This window comes from Nothobranchius furzeri, chromosome 14 (assembly GCF_043380555.1).
Source record: "Nothobranchius furzeri strain GRZ-AD chromosome 14, NfurGRZ-RIMD1, whole genome shotgun sequence".
NCBI lineage: Eukaryota > Metazoa > Chordata > Actinopteri > Cyprinodontiformes > Nothobranchiidae > Nothobranchius > Nothobranchius furzeri.
In genome coordinates this window covers 4,472,994-4,493,044 of record NC_091754.1, presented here as the reverse complement: position 1 = coordinate 4,493,044, position 20,051 = coordinate 4,472,994, and the positions used below count along the sequence as shown (strand labels likewise).

The following is a 20,051-nucleotide window of genomic DNA, read 5'->3' as shown; positions in this document are numbered from 1 at the left end:
TTAGTTTTATGATCATCATATTTTTTTCTGTGCGCCACTTGATCGCGAGACTGCTACCCGTTAGCTTTAGCATCAGCCAATCTGCGTTTAGCAGCACTTTTGATCCCAAACTTTGGACCGGTTCTGCCTTTGTGCCTTTGCTGGTTCCTTTATTTTCCTCCACTGCATCCAGATTACCACACTGTGCGCCAGTAAAAAGCATTTTTCTTAGATGTAACATACATTTGTTCAATAAAGTTCTGGGGAAAATAGTAATTCAAAGATGTTGCACCAGTGCTACGTTTAAAAATAGACAGACACACACAGACAGTTTTTTTCCTCGCACTGTACAGCCCTGCTCTGATATGGAAGAGCCTGGGGGAAAATCAGGACGTCAATAGCACCAACCATAGATATGTACCAACTAGCGAGAAAAGCTATTTTTGATCTTTTTCTGCAGCGGTTTTAGCGCTTTTCGGTGCGCAACTGATGATACAGCGCCCCTATGGTGGCGCAACGTTGCAACTGCAGTTAAAATAACATCCATATAGCTGGGGGCAGAGTGAAATCAGGCTGGGGCGGCACAAAATTAGCTGGAGGCGGCCGCCACGCGAATTCTAACACAGGAAAAACCCTGCTGTTGTATATTTACCTTTAAATGAAACTTATTTGTTTGTTTTCACATTTATTAAATCCATCTTTTGCTGTAAAAACAGCATTTTCAATTACAGAAAAACTGTTTCTCCACAGGGGTGTGTGTTTGTTCATTTTCATCTCTAGCCTGTTTAGATACACAAAAATGATGATTTTTATCAATTACAGTGTTTTATTTTTGATTTTTTTTCATTTAAATTTTCTTTATTTTGTTAAATTTACAGCCTGCCTCTGCTGTTTTGGTTTGACTCCCTGCCAGGCTTGCAGAAAAAAATACATCACACGCCGAAATGAGCATGGCAATTCGCAGCTGATGTGATCGAGAGCGTAGGTTAACAAGGGCGCTGAATAGAAGCGCTCTTCCTCCCACAGTGCTTTGCGGCGCATCGTCGCGCTTCCGCGTCTGATGTGACCCAAGTGTGGTTATTGCTTCTATTCAACTAAAACTGTTCTAATCCCTGCCAAAATCAACTTTTATAAATCAATAAAAAAGATTTTCCAGAACTTTACTCTACTGTTAATTTAATATTTCACATTTATTTATGTGAGAATATTAAGGAACTCTTTAACCCTTAAAGGTGTAGTATGTAAGAATATAGTGAGACTTTTACAGTGAGAAAATCCCAAAAGAGTCTGTTTCAGTCATGTTGGAAGGAAGGTTATACTGAAACATATTTTATACCCAGCTGCTGTGGGGATCGTCAGTTTTTCTCCTATGAAAACAATGGAAGGAAATTGTAATTTGAGGATGGCCGGCAAAAAGCTCCAATGTTGTTAAAAGTGGTTGCGGTAACCATATGTCTTCATTTCTACATAATGCATCTTTAATGTACCACATATGCTTCATTTAGCTTCTGCTAGAGATATTTTCACAATTTAAAGTCCCATTAGTCATCACACACTGGTGAAACGATTTCTCTGTATGACTCATCCCCTGGGGGAGCAGTGAGCTGCAGACATGGCTGCACTCGGGAACCATTTGGTGGTTTAATGCTGAGTCTCAAGTGGAGAGGCACTGGGTCCTGTTTTTAAAGTCTTTGGTATGATTCCACTGTGGATTTGAACCCACGATCTCCACCATGGTCAGGGCAGACATGCATACCACTAGGTCACTGACCCGGTAAGAAGTTAGTAATTTATAACTTTTACACATTAATATGTAAAAACTGTTTGACTCACTCTATGCTCATCCTTGCCACAGAATCCAGCGTGTTGAAGCCTGCAGCCATAAAGCTGCTCTTGTACTGACTCATTTTGATCGAATCCAACCAGTCGCCAACAGAGATGAACATTGGGTAGTCCATCTCCTCCACCGGGGATTCTGGTAGGCTAGTTTAAAGAAACACATCAGTTAACTTGTTTAGTACTTCTGTTCAGGCTTTTATCTAAAGGGAGTTGGAATTTAACCAAAACGTGTTTGTTGTTGTTCTGTGGGAGAAAACCCACACATGCACGAAAACATGCAATCTCCACGCAGAAGGGTCACAACCTGGACTTGAACCTGTGACCTTCCTACGAAGCAACAGTGTTGCCATCATGCCGCCCCTTAATATAAAATCGGAAAACTTGAAGCAAAAAGAACACATTTTTTTAAATAGTACTTCACATCAACTTCCCAGGACTCAATTGTTTCAAACTGAGCTTTTAAACTTCAAACTGAAAATCTTTAGTGCTGTACCTCTGGAGGTCTTCCACCAATGGCAGCAGGCTGCTTGGGTTACGAATTAATTTGTCCAAGAAGGTAACAATGTCTGTGAATTTGGGTCGATGATTCCTCTCCTTCTGCCAGCAGTGCAGCATCAGTTGGTGCAGCGCCACGGGGCAGCCCATTGGTGCAGGCAGCCGATAGCCCTCCTCTATGGACAGAATCACCTGCAGAAATAATTGTGAGTGGGGGATGCTGTGTAAGAATTAATTTAGCTTAAAAAAATCAATATTTTAGGTTGAAAATTAAGTCAGTGACTTGATGCAATTTGCTGGGTTCCTTATATAGGAAACATTATTTCTGATTGGCTTAATGAACTGACCTGAATTGGAATTTTTATTATGTGAAGTTCCTTTAGACGACTCTTGTCGTGATTTGGCGCTATATAAATAAACTTGAATTGAATTGAAAATTAAGAAAAGTGTCAGAGGTGAGGTTTTGTTAGGCTTCTGTCGCCCGGAACACACCAGCTGCGAAGCGGATCGCTCACGAAATTCGCGCGCTGCTCCTCTGTTCACATCAGGTGAGAATTTCCGGCAAGTGCTTCCATTAACTCCTACTGTTTTCCAAAACCCCCACCTCGTGCCCTTGCTGTGTGTGTCTGTGTGTAACCAGTTTGCTATTCTTGTTCATATCAGAAACTGCGCTGATCCTGCTGCTGTTTTGTAGACCAGTTCCATTCTAAATGGGTAAGTACATAACTAGTGTTTGTGGTAGTGTACAATGCTGTTGTATATTTACCTTTACTTTAAACGTATTTGTATTCACATTTATTAAATCTGTCTTTTGCTGTAAAAACAGCGTTTAAAATGAAAGAAACGCCGTGTTTCTCCTCAGGAGTGTGTGTGTGTGTGTGTGTGTGTGTGTGTGTGTGTGTGTGTGTGTGTGTTTGTGTTCATTTTCATATCTCTAGTCCGTTTAGATAAATAGAAATGATCACATTTATCAATTGCAGTGTTTTATTTAGAAAAATGCCTTTTATTTTGTTAAATTTACCAGCCTGCCTCTTCTGCTTTGGTTTGACTTCCTACTAGAATTGACGCGGCTCACTCACAGCTTGCAAAAACATTAAGAGCTCTGGCCGAAACAATCGCTGCATGGCGTGAGCCTTCGTGGCGCTTCGCAGCTGACGTGACCGAGAGCGTAGGTCAACAAGGGCGCCGATCAGAAGCGCTAGTCGTTCCACGGCACATCGTCTTACTTCCGTGTTTGGGGTGTTCCGGGCGTGATATTCTCCACTGCAGCACAACACTTTTTATCTTTAATCCTTATTGTTCTGTTTTTTTTTTTTTTATGTGGTGTGACCCAAATTTCACTTTGAACACACCTTTGTGTTTTCATTGACACTAAATACATAAGACTGAAGTTTTAAAGTCTCTTATATTGAATTGAGGTTTTGCTTAAAACCAATTAACAATTTCACACATTTGTGAAAAAAAAATCTTCCTTTTTCACCTTTTGAGAAAATCATAAATGATAAACACACCTTTAAACTCCATTAATCTCCTCCAGCTTCACTGGCTGCCAGTCAACTTCAGGGTTCATTTCAAGATCCTGGTTCTGGGGTCTCATTTATCAAACATTGCGTAGAATCCTTACTAAAACCGTACTTAAGCTCAGCAAAAAATAAATGTACTTACGCCAAGTAGGTTTGTGATCTATCAAACATGGAGTACGCACAGCTGCACGCAATCTCAGCTTCATAAATCGGAGACTAACGAGAAAGGTTCTCAGCTGCTTTTTAGTCACATCCTGCCCTCACCATGCCCACTTACTGCCATAAATGGACAATGCAAAGTGCCTTGTGGATCTCATGCATATACATAAGCTGGCTTGTTGCAGCATTTCAATCACGACCGCAGATCAAGGAAGCACTATTTCACAAGCAGAAGTTGAGGTACTTGTCGATGAGGTGGAGAGATGAAAAGAAGTGCTTTTGCAAAACAAATAAGAGAAAACCCACGGAGTGGCACAGCGTTGCTGAAGCCGTCAATGTTGTGAATTCTTCAGAGAGATTGGTGGCGGACATAAAAAAAATGATCCAATCGGGATTCGATCCCCAGACTCCCAAGTGAAAGTCATACGCGCTAACCAGTCAGCCAAACCAAGATCTCCCATGGCCGAGTAGCCAGGGCGCATGATCAATCGGGTCACAGTGACAGGATGCTCACACTGTCACAGACGCATTACATTCTGTCTCAATCTGTCCCCCTGCTGATATTCTGCATTCCATATTCTGTGATTCAAGCTGTGTGTGTGTGTGTGTGTGAGCGTGTGCGTGTGGGGGTTTTTGTTCTGTGTGAAAACGAAGCAGTACAAGTGATAATGCTGCAGGATTTCATAATTGTATCCTTCTCAGCAGCAGCACTGCAGATGCTCTCCATGTCCAAAATGTGCATAAGCCAGGTCCTTAGTCAACTTAAAGTTGCGCACATTTTTCTGCTAAGTTTTCGTTCATTAATCCCAAAGTTTGCATGGAAAGTTGCTTCCGCAGTTTTCCGACCCCGTTTTGTGCGTGAGTAAGCTTGATAAATGCGGCCCCTGGTCTTTAGGGGGTTAGGGTTAGGGTTCATGCTAATGCATGAATTTTAACTGGAGAAACAAAAAAATGTGGTGGCATCAGCAGACAATGCCCGCACTGCCCGCTCACCACAGCCATGGATTACACCTCATGAGCACACAACACTATATTGGAGCAGGTGGAGGGAGACTAGGGGTCTTGGCACACCTCTGTTGTTGCTTGGCTTCCTGGGGCTGGAGACTAGGAGGGAGATCTGGCCGTCCGGTTGGGTTCTGCTGTGGTGGGTTGCTGTGCTCAGCGGTGGGCGGGGGAGCCTGCTCATCAGCAGCCCAGCAGAAAGGGTCAAACTCTGGTAACCGGTGATGGTTGTACCCAATGTGCAGCAGTACCGGGACCAGAGTGAATAGGGTGTGTATGGGGAGCATGAGTGGGTGTCCGGCGTGTATTTTTGTAAGTCTTGGGTTGTATGTGTATGTGTGAGCATGAGGGAGGGAGTGTGTGACTGTGTTTGTGTATGACTGTATATGTCAGGTGGGGCCTTTGACTCCTCCCCTCTCCTGGGACTTCTTTTGATTATATAGATCTTCGTCCCCCCTCCCCCTGCCACACCTGGTGTGAGGGGTTGTGCCTTGGTCTGCCTGAGTGTTCGTGGCTCCCAGGTCAGGGGGTTTAAGATTTTTGGCATCTGCCTGATCAATCCCGGTGGCTGCCTGGTGGGGTCTGGGTCCCTGGGCTCTACTGGGTCCCCGGCGGGGTGGTCGCCCCTGGGTCCCGGGTCGCTTGGTCCCGGGCTCGGCCGGCTAGGGGGTGGGAGGCTGCGGGCAGGCCTGTGGGCTTGCCGCTGATATCTCCCGGGACTCTGCCGGCTGCTGGTTGTGGCCCCCCGGGTTGATCCTCTGTGCTTCTCGAGGGGGACGGGGACCTTTCTGGTTGCAGTCTCCTTGGGGTTCCTGTGTTCTGGGGCAGCGCCTGGATCTCTGGGACTTGGAGCTCCCCCCGTCTACTACACATCTTTGGGGGGCAGATCTGTGGTCCCTCACACTCTCTATTGGACGTTCCTATAGAGAAACCTTACATAAACAAGCACGTGTACACACACAGGTGCTCTCAAAAGTATGGGCTTGGGCACATTAAACACAGGTCTTAAGACTATGGTGGGCACTTAATGCACTGTGATTTATTATCGTGTGATTGTTCAGTTAAACAATGTTGATTATATATTTCTTCATCAAGTTGACGCAGTGATAGCTTGATCTTGTTGTATTGTTGTTGTGTCCCATTTTTTTGGTCTTCTGCTTTTTTTCTTGTCTTTTTCTGCAGGTCTAGAAGCATTATTGTTCATTATTGTTTATTTTTGTGGAATCCCCCACCCCCTTCCCCCTCTCTCCCCACCTTTTGTCTTTTCCTTTCTCTTTCACCTCTGACACCGTGTCTGGTTGGAATTACAAAGCATTCAAAAACAATAACAATTAAAGCTGCAAGCAGCGTCGTTCGGCCCTCGCAGCTCCGCGCCGCTCCGGCCTGGCCGGCAGCCCGGGGCACCAGGCTACGTCTGCGAAACAGAAACATCGACCACCCCGACACCCGAAACTGCTAACGGCCACCTCGTCCGCACCTCACCCTGACTCAGCATCCCCTTTGAGCCCACCATTATATTTTATGTCTCACCACTAGGGAATCCTCTATCTTAACCACGCTGGTGATTTGATGACAGTGACCAACTTTAATGCTATTCTGACCATGTTTTTTAAAGTTATTGAAGGATAACGTTATCTAGGGGGCGCTGTGACCAACTACAGAAAAGTCCCATTGAGGTCAGCTTTGGTGACATTATATAACATTCACCAACTGTTTGTGCCTCATTGGCTAAAGGGCATGATTGTTCATTGCCATGTTCAGTCTCGGGCAAATCGGAGGCCGTTTGTGGAAGTTACAGTCAAATATACGGTCATGGCGTCATGCCAGCATTCACCATGGCATCAAATCCCCTCCCTTTCTGGAAAGCTATCAGATCTGAATGGTCATTACAACATCATGAAGACAGTGTATGACCTTAGTGTCATGTTCACTAAATTAGATGGGACAAATATGGGTATTTCACCATAAAACAATATACTTCCTGTTGTCAGGGGGCGTGGCTTAGGTGATGTCAGCTGTCCACATTGTCGTTGTCTTGAGATGTGGTCAGTGATCACACAGACAAAGTTTGAAATAGATCTGATCATGCACTTGGGAGTTATTAAGTCATGTAATGTAATGGCGAAAGGTTAAAGTTTGAGGCTTAGCCACGCCCACACCTTTCAACTTTTGAAAAATCCGACGGTTGAATTTTTTCCTCTATGTCTTAAGAGTATATAGCAGAAATTTGAAGGAGATTGGTGAAAAGGACGATGGAGCATCACTGTCCATACAATGTGTGAGAAAACCACTAAATCGAGTATTTGGACCAAAATGGCCGACTTCCTGTGCGACTTTGCGCTTGGCTCCAAGAGACTTTTTTGTAGGTCCTGAGACACCACATTAGTGTACCAAATTTCGTAATCCTCAGTCAAAGCTTGGCTTGGGGCTGACAGTTTTAATGGCTCTAGTGGGCGCTATTTGAGAAAATAGGCCACGCCCACAAATTTCAGCTGTGAATTTCTCTTGGGGGTCAGAATAGGATCACTCACCAGAAGTGTAGTAGCAATATCACGATAACTGAAGAAATGAGAGGCAAACGTATTGCCATGGCGTGATGGCGATTTTCGCCATGCTCCCAAAGCCCCGCCTTTTTTCGAAACCTGCCAGTACTGCATACCAAGTGATCTCAAGTGGTCTACTGCTATTTGCCTGAGATTCCTGGTGATTGGGTAAAAGGAGTCCAATAGGGAGCTGTGAAAATAAGAGTGGCATGGCGAAAGGTCAAAGTTTGAGGCTGAGCCACGCCCACACCTTTCAACTTTTGAAAAATCAGACGGTTGAATTTTTTCCCCTACGTCTTAAGAGTATATAGCAGAAGTTTGAAGGCGATTGGTGAAAAGGGCGACGGAGCATCACTCTCCAAACAACATGTGCAAAAACCACTAAATCACGTACTTGAACCAAAATGGCCGACTTCCTGTGCGACTTTGCACTTGGCTCCAAGAGACTTTTTTGTAGGTCCTGAGACACCACATTAGTGTACCAAATTTCGTAATCCTCAGTCAAAGCATGGCTTGGAGCTATTGGTTTAAATGGTCCTAGGGGGCGCTATTTAAGAGAATAGGCCACGCCCACAAATTTCAGCTGTCTATTTCTCTTGGGGGTCAGACTAGGATCACTCACCAGAAGTTTCGGAGCAATATCACGATAACTGAAGAAATGAGAGGCAAACGTATTTCCATGGCGTGATGGCTATTTTCGCCATGCTCCCAAAGCCCCGCCTTTTTTCAAAACCTGCCAGTACTGGAGACCAAGTAACCTCAAGTTGTCTACTGCTGTTTCCCACAGAATCCTGGTGATTGGTTAAAAGGAGTCCCGTAGGGAGCTGTGAAAAAAAGAGTGGTGTGGCGACAGTTCAAAGTTTGAGGCTTAGCCACGCCCACACCTTTCAACTTTTGAAAAATCCGACGGTTGAATTTTTCCCCCTATGACTTAAGAGTATATAGCAGAAGTTTGAAGGAGATTGGTGAAAAGGGCGACGGAGCATCACTCTCCAAACAACGTGTGCGAAAACCACTAAATCGCGCACTTGGACCAAAATGGCCGACTTCCTGTGCGTTTTTGCCCTTGGCTCCAAGAGACTTTTTTGTAGGTCCTGAGACACCACATTAGTGTACCAAATTTCGTAATCCTCAGTCAAAGCATGGCTTGGGGCTGACAGTTTTAATGGTCCTAGGGGGCGCTATTTAAGAAAATTGGCCACGCACACAAATTTTAGCTGTCCAATTCTATTGGGGGTCAGACTAGGATCACTCACAACAAATTTCGAGGTGATATCTCGATAACTTAAGAAATGAGAGGCAAACGTATTTCCATGGCGTGATGGCGATTTTCGCCATGCTCCCAAAGCCCCGCCTTTTTTCGAAACCTGCCAGTACTGGAGACCAAGACACCTCAAGTTGTCTACTGCTATTTGCCAGAGATTCCTGCTGATTGGGTAAAATGAGTCTAGTAGGGAGCTGTGAAAAAAAGAGTGGCGTGGCGACAGGTCAAAATTTGAGGCTTAGCCACGCCCACACCTTTCAACTTTTGAAAAATCCGACGGTTGAATTTTTTCCCCTATGTCTTAAGAGTATATAGCAGAAGTTTGAAGGCGATTGGTGAAAAGGGCGACGGAGCATCACTCTCCAAACTACGTGTGCGAAAACCACTAAATCGCTTACTTGGACCAAAATGGCCGACTTCCTGTGCGACTTCGGACTTGGCTCCAAGAGGCTTTTTTGTAGGTCCTGAGACACCACATTAGTTTACCAAGTTTCGTAATCCTCAATCAAAGCGTGGCTTGGGGCTGACAGTTTTAATGGTCCTAGGGGGCGCTATTTCAGAAAATAGGCCACGCCCACCGGATGTTCGCATCAGATATTTTGGGGGGCCGGACTAGGATCACTCACAAGAAGTTTCGTGACGATATCTTTAGAAATGACGAAATGGGAGGCAAACGTAAGGCCATGGCGGTACGCCTGACTTCGCCGCGCCGCCACAGCCCCGCCCTCTGCCGAAAACTCCCATAAAGTGACAACAAGCAACCCCCACTTGTCTTGAGTTACCAGCTACAAATTTGTGGTGATTAAGTGAAATGGGGCAATTTGGGACCTTTCACAGTAAAACTTGACCTTTTTGCTCCTGAGGGGGTGGGGCTTGTGTGATGTCATCATCCGACCACTCAATTTCCTTTGTCGGCCAATGACGAATGACCACAGCACTTTTTGTAACTCTGTTACATTCAGTTATGAAGTTATAACAATTTATATTTTTTTGGCGAGTAGTCAAACTTTGAGGCCTGGCCCCGCCCCTTCAACATATATGAAAAGTCAGAATCCTTGTCTCATTTTGTTTGCCCATCCCTTCTGAGCAATTTTACACAAGTTTTGAGTCGATCGTGCGAAAAATGATCGAGCAATCCAATCAGAAACGGACCCTAAAAACGGCAAAAACGGCTAAAAATCGCCATTTCAACCCAAAATGGCCGACTTCCTGTTTGATATTGACCATGCTTGCAAGAGACTTTTCTGTGCGGACTGTTGAGTACTACAAGTGTACCAAATTTCATAACTGTACGATAAACTAAGCTTTATGGAGAGGGTTTTTTTTTCACTTTCTAGGGGGCGCTGATCAGCCATTTTCTTTGCGATTTTTTTGGAACCTTTAAAATATCAAATTTTTCACCAGGCCTGACAAGTTTGCAAAATATTGTGAGTTTTGGGGTATGATAAGGTCCCCAAAAAGCCGTTCAAAGGGGGCACGGAATAACAAAAAAAGAATTAAAGCTGCAAGCAGCGTCGTTCGGCCCTCGCAGCTCCGCGCCGCTCCGGCCTGGCCGGCAGCCCGGGGCACCAGGGCATGTCTGGCAGAACAGAAACGTCAATCATCCCGTCACCGGAAACAGCAAATGGCCTCCTAGTCCGAACCTCACCCTGACTAAGCATCCCCTCTGAGCTCACCATTAAATTGAATTGTAAGGTTACGGCATACGCAAGAATTCGCCATGGCATCAAAGCCCCTCCCTTTCTGGAAAGCTATCAGATTTGAATGGCCATTACAGCATCATGAAGACAGTGCATGACCTAGGTGTCATGTTGACTAAATTAGAGGGGACAAATATGGGCATTTCAGCATAAAATAATAACTTCCTTTAGTCAGGGGGCGGGGCTTAGATGATGTCAGCTGTCCACATTGTCATTGTTTACAGATATGGTCAATGATCACACAGACAAAGTTCGAAAAAGATCTGATCATGCACATGGGAGTTATTAAGTCAAGTAATGGCGACAGTTCAAAGTTTGAGGCTTAGCCACGCCCACACCTTTCAACTTTTGAAAAATCCGACGGTTGAATTTTTCCCCCTATGACTTAAGAGTATATAGCAGAAGTTTGAAGGCGATTGGTGAAAAGGGCGACGGAGCATCACTCTCCAAACAACGTGTGCGAAAACCACTAAATCGCGTACTTGGACCAAAATGGCCGACTTCCTGTGCAATTTTGTGCTTGGCTCCAAGAGACTTTTTTGTAGGTCCTGGGACACCACATTAGTGTACCAAATTTCGTAATCCTCAGTGAAAGCATGGCTTGGGGCTATTAGTTTAAATGGTCCTAGGGGGCGCTATTTCAGAAATTAGGCCACGCCCACATATTTCAGCTGTCTATGTCTCTTTGGGGTCAGACTAGGATCACTCACCAGAAGTTTCGTAACGATATCACGATAAATGAAGAAATGAGAGGCAAACGTATTTCCATGGCGTGATGGCGATTTTCGCCATGCTCCCAAAGCCCCGCCTTTTTTTGAAACCTTCCAGTACTGGATCCCAAGTGACCTCAAGTTGTCTACTGCTATTTGCCAGAGACTCCTGCTGATTGGGTAAAAGGAGTCCAGTAGGGAGCTGTGAAAAAAAGAGTGGCGCGGCGACAGGTCAAAGTTTGAGGCTTAGCCACGCCCACACCTTTCAACTTTTGAAAAATCCGACGGTTGAATTTTTTCCCCTATGCCTTAAGAGTATATAGCAGAAGTTTGAAGGCGATTGGTGAAAAGGGCGACGGAGCATCACTCTCCAAACAACGTGTGCGAAAACCACTAAATCGCGTACTTGGACCAAAATGGCCGACTTCCTGTGCAATTTTGTGCTTGGCTCCAAGAGACTTTTTTGTAGGCCCTGGGACACCACATTAGTGTACCAAATTTCGTAATCCTCAGTCAAAGCATGGCTTGGGGCTATTAGTTTAAATGGTCCTAGGGGGCGCTATTTCAGAAATTAGGCCACGCCCACATATTTCAGCTGTCTATGTCTCTTTGGGGTCAGACTAGGATCACTCACCAGAAGTTTCGTAATGATATCACGATAAATGAAGAAATGAGAGGCAAACGTATTTCCATGGCGTGATGGCGATTTTCGCCATGCTCCCAAAGCCCTGCCTTTTTTTGAAACCTTCCAGTACTGGAGACCAAGTGACCTCAAGTTGTCTACTGCTATTTGCCAGAGACTCCTGCTGATTGGGTAAAAGGAGTCCAGTAGGGAGCTGTGAAAAAAAGAGTGGCGCGGCGACAGGTCAAAGTTTGAGGCTTAGCCACGCCCACACCTTTCAACTTTTGAAAAATCCGACGGTTGAATTTTTTCCTCTATGTCTTAAGAGCAGATGGCAGAAGTTTGAAGGAGATTGGTGAAAATGGCGACGGAGCATCACTCTCCAAACAACGTGTGCGAAAACCACTAAATTGCGTACTTGGACCAAAATGGCCGACTTCCTGTGCAACTTTGCACTTGGCTCCAAGAGACTTTTTTGTAGGTCCTGAGACACCACATTAGTGTACCAAATTTCGTACTCCTCAGTCAAAGCATGGCTTGGGGCTGACAGTTTTAATGGTCCTAGGGGGCGCTATTTCAGAAAATAGGCCACGCCCACCGGATGTTCACATCAGATCTTTTGAGGGGCCGGACTAGGATCACTCACAACAAGTTTCGTGACGATATCTTTAGAAATGACGAAATGGAAGGCAAACGTAAGGCCATGGCGGTACGCCTGACTTCGCCGCGCCGCCACAGCCCCACCTTCTGCCGAAAACTCCCATAAAGTGACGCCAAGCAACCTCCACTTGTCTTGAGTTAACAGCTACAAGTTTGTGGTGATTAAGTGAAATGGGGCAATTTGGGACCTTTCACAGTAAAACTTGACCTTTTTGGCCCTGAGGGGGCGGGGCTTGTGTGATGTCATCATCCGACCATTCATTTTACTTTGTGACTGGATGACGAATGACCACAGAAAGTTTGGTAATTCTATTCCTTTCAGTTATGAAGTTATAGCAATTTAAAATTTTTTGGCGAGTAGTCAAACTTCGAGGCCTGGCCCCGCCCCTTCAACATATACGAAAACTCAGAATCCTTGTCTCATTTTGTTCGCCCATTCCTTCTGAGCAATTTTACACAAGTTTTGAGACGATCGTGCGAAAAATGATCGAGCAATCCAATCAGAAACGGACCCTAAAAACGGCAAAAACGGCTAAAAATCGCCAATTCAACCCAAAATGGCCGACTTCCTGTTTGATATTGACCATGCTTGCAAGAGACTTTTCTGTGCGGACTGGTGAGTACTACAAGTGTACCAAATTTCATAACTGTACGATAAACTAAGCTTTATGGAGAGGGTTTTTTTTCACTTTCTAGGGGGCGCTGTTCAGCCATTTTCTTTGCGATTTTTTTGGAACCTTTAAAATATCAAATTTTTCACCAGGCCTGACAAGTTTGCAAAATATTGTGAGTTTTGGGGTATGATAAGGTCCCCAAAAAGCCGTTCAAAGGGGGCACGGAATAACAAAAAAAGAATAATCAGAGCAAAAACAAGAGGCCTTCGCAGCGCTTTCGCTGCTCGGGCCTAATAAAGTTTTAGGTATCAGGCGTGACATAAAAAGCAGACGCTTTGATGCTCCACCTGAGAGTAAATCTGTAAGGCTTGTTACCACATTCAGACATCAATTCTGTTTGCTTCACAGCCAGACAAGACAAAGTAAATAAATAAATAAATAAATAAATAAAATTAATGCTAATGGTAAAACTGTCCATTTTGAAGACATAAGCCCGGCCCTAGACCCTCGGGCCGGGCTTCGGGCCAACGTCTGTGCAATTACCTCAGACACGAGCCGGGCGCCTTTATTTTTAATCGAATTCATAAAAAAAAATTGAAACACAAACACAGCAGTAGAGCCCTGCGTTGGACTGTTTTCTTCATCCCGCTCCTGCCCGCTCCCGCTGAATTTCTGACAATTACCGCCTGCAACTGCAACGTGTGTGTTACACTCCCGCCCGCACCTGCAGCGTGCATGTCTACTCCCGCCCGCAACCGCAAAACTCGGAGAAATTATTACCTCACAATAAAAGAGATGTATTGAGTTTGCATCCTCTCTGGTCCTGGAGAAATGTCACAACCCGCGGCTCTTCCATCCATCTGATGCGGCTCTCTGTGCTTGTAAAGTTATGAATGGATATTTAAATAAAATGCTTTATATTTTACTGAATTAATTTTATATCTGTAAGTCAATTCTATGTAAAGATTGTCTGCGTAAACCTGAACAGGTCCAACCCAGTCTTACTGTGAGACCGGGTTGACGGCGGGTCACGCTTGTGCGTAATCATGTGCGCTGTCTGAGCTGAAGAGGATGTGAGATTCTGGGACTCTCCTTAGACAGGGTCATGGATGTATCGCCACATTGGAGACAGGAACAAGCACTATTCAGCCAAAGTTTCATAATCAGGGAACATTTTCTAAGTGACAAATCTCTCTGAGCAACAGGGTTTGGAAAACACTCGCTTCAGTGGGAGGAACCTTCCCGTATGCGCTCTGGTTCTGCGATGCGCTCCAAGCCAATCTCCACAACTTCAGCTCGCTGTCAGAGGTGGAAAGAGTACTAAAATTTCCTACTTAAGTACGAGTACCAATACTTTGATAATTTTTTACTCAATTACAAGTAAAAGTACTTGCCTAAATTTTTACTTAAGTAAAAAGTATCGTAAACAAAATGTACTCAAAGTAAAAGTTACTTAGTTAAATTTTTGTCAGCGTAAGGATGGCTACATCTAAGTAGTGCTAAATCGCAACGCCAGTTCACAATTCGCTTGTGTGTGTGCGCACACACACACACACACACACGCTCAGCTTGAAGGAGGGATTTCTATCCAATCAGAGAGAACAGGACGTGCACGTTGATTGGACGAGGTTTTTCTAGGATGGTAAGTTTCAATTGTGGTTAAAATTATTCTTTATTTTGAGAAAAAAAATAATTTTTTAAGATGCCATCAGTGTGTGAGGTATCTCAATGTTTTCATGACAAAACTCTAACATGAGACTGTGCTCTAACCTGTCACATAATATAACAAGCCTAATGCAGTCAAACATTTCAGATGGACCATATGATAGCTGCTAACCTTGGCCCTGCCCTACTTTACCTCTACATTACAGTTCCTTTATCCATGTCCATCCAAGAGCTCCTCTCTTACCTTCATGCTTATTTAGAGCAGCTGATTTTTAAAGCTAGCAGAGTTCATCCTTGGTGGTGGGTTCACTTCACTCATTTAACCCTTCACCACTGAAATCATTTTGTTCATTCCAATCCTCCTAAATAATCCTCCAATCATCCAACTGGAATCCTTAAGGGTCCCGTAACGTCCCTCCTGTCAGAACAGGCCTTGGGAGCCCAGGTGTTACTAAAACTAATGGTGTCTCCTCACCAGCGTGAGCCTCCAATCTGTGAAGGTTGGACTCCAAACATGAACTTTAAATTCATACATTTATCTCCTCTTGTAACACTTTAACATGTTTTAAAAGGCTAGTATCATGATAAGTTACACCTCCCAGGCCTCAGATAAGATAAAACATCATAAACACTGCAAAGATGTCATTATTTATGAAATATGTTATTTTCCTGAGCCGTTACTTCAGCCAAGATATAGGACTGCCTGGATTTGATGAAACCATGCTGTCTTATGCAGTCCTATATGTGTAACACACACACACACACACACACACACACACACACACACACACACACACACACAGCAGCAGCATGTTAGAATCTTTTGAATGACTAGTTTAACTACATTGAACTGCTTTAGTAATAATTTAATCTCTTATTCTGGAGTAAAATAAAGAAACAAGCTAAATCATCAAATATCTGTGGCATCAAGGAGCATCTTCTGAGTTCAAACACAGGGATGGAGCACAATGTTTACACCTGAACAGTATCAGGATGTTTTAACTCACAGAGGCCTGCAGGTCTTCTGTTTTCTGAGCAGAGCGCTGATAATCCGCTTGTTATGAGCGCTAAACGTTATTTTGCTGCTTCCGTGCGGAGTGGTAGAGAAACACAATTCAAACACGGAACCGAGTCTCGCTACCGAACCGAGCAGATTTCTGATGACGTCACACCGGTGCGCGAAGGTGCGGGATCCAACACACAGGAGAGGAGGGAGAGAGGAGGTAAACAGCGAGTTGAGGAACTGAACCGATGTCTTTGAGCTAAAGTGTACACCCCCACACACCCCCCCCACGGTTTAGACGCGGCGCTCATGCAGGTGTCTCTTTCCGTTCCAACGCTGCTACACGTAATATTTTTAATTTATTAAGCCTATAATTTATTTTTACTCAGTAATGGATATGATTTAAAATGTAGCGAATTACAATTCTTTTTTAAAAATTTACTCAAGTAAAAGTAAAAGTACAGCTTTTAAAAACAACTTAAAAAGTATAAATTTACAAAAAAGCTACTCAATTACAGTAACGTGAGTATATGTAATTTGTTACTTTCCACCTCTGCTCGCCTCCTGGTGGGACCACAGGGAGTGCAGCCTCAACTTGGCAGAGTTCAGGGCATTGCCACCATCACACCTCCGACAAACGTCTCCGAACTTCGGAGCTTCTTGGGGGTCTGCAACTACTCGTGTCAGTTCGTGGAACATTACGCTGACATAGCACGACCTCTGACTAATCTGTTGAAGAAGGATGTGGCATTCGAGTGGGCAGAGCAGCACCAGCAGGCCATGGATGACCTGAAGGCCGCGATGTGTTCGGCTCTGTGCTTGGCGCTCCCCGACTGTGACAAGGAGTTCCACCTTGAGGTTGGTTTCTCAGCTCACTGTTTGAGTGCTGGTCTCTACCAAGTTCATGACTGCGACAGGCGTGTGGTAGCCTATGCTAGTAAGCTCTTCTCTGGGCCTGAGTTGAAGTACTCAGACTGTGAAAAAGCTTTGCTTTCCACCATGTGGGCAGTTAAGTACTTTGCGAACTACATTGGCGGCCAGAAAATCATCATTGAGACACAGCACCAGCCGGTGACCTTCCTTAACAGTCAGCGCATCAGAGATGGCGTGGTCACCAATTCGCGGATCGCGTCATGGCTGCTGGCTCTTCAAAGCTTCGACATCGAGGTGCGCTACGCCCAGAACCGACGTAGCCCTCTTGGCATGGGTTTGGCTGCGTGCCAACACTGCTTGGGCGACGCCATCGCGTCAGTCCCGCCAGCCAGCCCCCCTCAGACTCTTCTAAACCACTACTACGACCAGGACCTGAGAACTCACCTGCTTGCAACATTCTCGTTCGCACAGGCATCTCTGGAGAAGTCGGCTGAAGGCAGAAAATATTATTACGATAAGAAAGCCTCACATTCCGAACTCGATGTAGGTGATGAGGCCTGGTACTACATTTTCGCTCCCAAGATGGGTAGCAATAAGGCAACCTCAGGGAAGCTGGCTAATGGGCCATTCCCAGCTGTACCGGGTCGGCCCGGGCCGGGTAGCACCGGTCGGCCCCAGCCTGGCCCGGTTGATTCCACACATCCTTGCCTTAAGCCCATGTGGGCTGATTCTACCCACCAATCAGAGGCTTGCTCTAATGGAAGGTGTGAATTTGCTGTCAGCAGTGGGTGTGTTGGCCCTGGTCGGCCTGAAGCAGACCCGCTCGAGAAGAGGGCTGAGAATGAGCCTTGGTTGGCCCGGAAAAATACCAGGCCACCCAGATATGTAAACAACCTACGCTACCCGGCCCGGGCCGACCCGGTACAGATGGGAATGGCCCATAAGAAACTTTTGCCCAAATGGTCGGGTCCATACCTGATAACAAGATCTCTCCGGTCGCGTACCAGATCAAGATCGCAGGCGAAAACACGGCCCCCGTCTACAAATGGGTACACAGGGACCATATCAAACTGCACAAGGGTTCCGCAGATTTGGCCGATGACAACAACAATCTACCGACTTCAAAAGGGGGGTGAAAAATACGTCCCGTTGGTTCCACAGACTTCTATCTCAGGTTACACAAATTTGTTTGTTTGTGAGTGTGCATGGTTGTCTTTCATGTTATACGTCACGTGCAGACTTAGGGTGTGTTGAGACGGACGTGCTGTGGGCTCCTGGGGTCAGGTAAAAGGCCAGGTAACAGTAAGTGGGTTAGGCCACATAGTACTGTTGTCCAAAATTTAGTTTTTTTTTATCTTTACTAATCACAATTCCTTATGGGTACATTTACATGAAAGTGATTACTAACTACTGATTTACATTTTAGTACTGATTTACATTTCTGTTTTTTTATAGTATCTTTGAAGTTGATTTAAAAGTGATTGTTACGATTGTCAGTGTTGATTTACCTTACAGGGCTATAACCAATTTTGCCCCTATACTGACAGCGTATATTTCCAGTGAGGATTCACTGATACCAGATAGGGTTCTTTCATTTTCTGCTTTTCGCATCATCCTTTTTGCATCTCACACAGAGAAGGTTGCATCCATTTCTTCACTTAATGGGTAATTCACATAAAACTTACACATAGTACAACAGGTACTCATAGAGTTAGGTTTTTATTTCTTTGATGACATGAAATGCAATTTTGTCGTGTCTACATTGAAGTGCCTGCACTGTGCTCTCTCTACTCTGCTGAGCTCGTGAGGATCCTGCTTCCTGGGGGTGGATCCGTGACTCGTCATCTGCATCGACTACTCCTGGGTGGTGCTCCGGCTCGTTGGCCTTGGACGACAGTGGTTCCGGCATAGCTGCTGGGACACCTCATTCGTTGGGATTACTGTCTACTACTCTTCCCTTTTTGTGGATTACGATAAGTACTGTTGCCAAGTCATTTTATATTTGGAATATTACCCTGCCAGTGGATACAAAGATCAATCTTCTATGTGGAATAATTACCTGCTCGTGGATATACACAAGATTTGCTCCTGCTTTGCATTTTTGCCCGTGCGGATATAAAGCTGCTGTTGCTTCAATTATGGCTTCCATGGGGAATACTTTATAACCTGCTGACTTGTGTTCTTCCTGAGGAGTGTGCGAGACTGTTCTTCAGCGTGGGGTTCGTACCGGAACCACAGTTGGCTGTTCCGGTGGGATCGCATCCTGTTCGGTTGTCAAGATTCTTCATAACTTGGGTTTGTTCAACGACCAAGTGGTCTCTTGCAGGACCACATTGACCTTGAAAAGGGGGTGAGTGTAGTGTTATGAATATTATAATTGTCTGCCCTTAACAGCTGCCACTTCACACAGTAACATCGCCAAGGTCGAACGCTTGTTTCAGTATGTTTACATTCCAGGAGAAGAGACAGAAGAAGAGAAGAAGAACGCTTTCCATTAATTAATCACAGTACTTTATTTGTGATAAGCTAATCAAAGCATATGTTGATCATTAATAATCAGGTGAATGATCTGTGAAATAAAGATGTCATGAGTTATGTGTTTAATGAATAAACAGGACTGCACCAGACAGACTGATCTACATTACCATGGAAACGCATGACACATTGTTTTCAACCAATCAGAACGTTCGTCTGTCGTAGAGAGAATCTGGGTTGTTTACTTAAGTTGACCAATCCGGTTTACTAAGATTTGTAAACAATAAGGGGATATTAAACAAGGCAACGCCATTTTAAACTCAGTTCCATTTTAACCTCAGCTCTGTTCGATCCGAGCTCCAAAGGAGTTACATCATACTCTCAACATTGTTTTCAACCAGCTCTCAATCCATCACCGCCAAAAGAGAAGTACAGACTGGCCAGCTGTACTTTCCTATTTTAAGCTGAGAACTGTCAAGCTGGAGATTTCCGTCGTTTGAACCAACAAGACGACGTTCCTTCAAAATAAGAGTGAACTTGCTGACGCCTGCCGACTGCTACCGGAGTCGACCCACAGACAGGCTTTGTAGTGCTGCGACCGCTGTTTCACCAGCTCCGGTACATCCGAGGTCCGAGGACCTGGCATTTCCTGATCTACACGGGAGGCTCCACAGGGTACGTGGTCACGGCACAAAATGGTGGCTCATGTCATCAGCTTCTGAAGCCTCGTGGTAGCTAGTCATAACAACCAGATTTGCTACGTCAGCCTAGAGATTCTGAACAACACACACACACACCAACACGAAACATCCAAATCCATATGCATTCATCATTGAGACAGTCCTGGTAGATTGTAAGAATTTATAATTATAGAAATTAAAGATTCTTAAACGATCCCAACTCTCTCTTTTCTTGTCTCTCAGTC

At 44.8% G+C, this 20,051-nt stretch overlaps 1 protein-coding gene across 4 annotated transcripts in view; it reads right to left on the bottom strand.

Annotated features, from left to right (window-relative positions):
• The window catches only part of LOC107372839 (ephrin type-A receptor 6), a 398,636-nt gene that overhangs the window by 10,501 nt on the left and 368,084 nt on the right, over window positions 1-20,051 (bottom strand). For all 4 annotated transcript variants that reach the window (XR_011516160.1, XR_011516159.1, XM_070543905.1 and 1 more), the window contains 2 exons: window positions 2,312-2,505; window positions 1,813-1,962 (listed from right to left, as the gene is read on the bottom strand). Coding sequence is in view for 2 of the 4 variants with exons in the window: in XM_070543905.1 (XP_070400006.1) it covers window positions 1,813-1,962; window positions 2,312-2,505 (344 nt within the window). In the remaining 2 variants the exon portion in view is untranslated. The remainder of the gene's footprint in view (window positions 1-1,812; window positions 1,963-2,311; window positions 2,506-20,051) is intronic.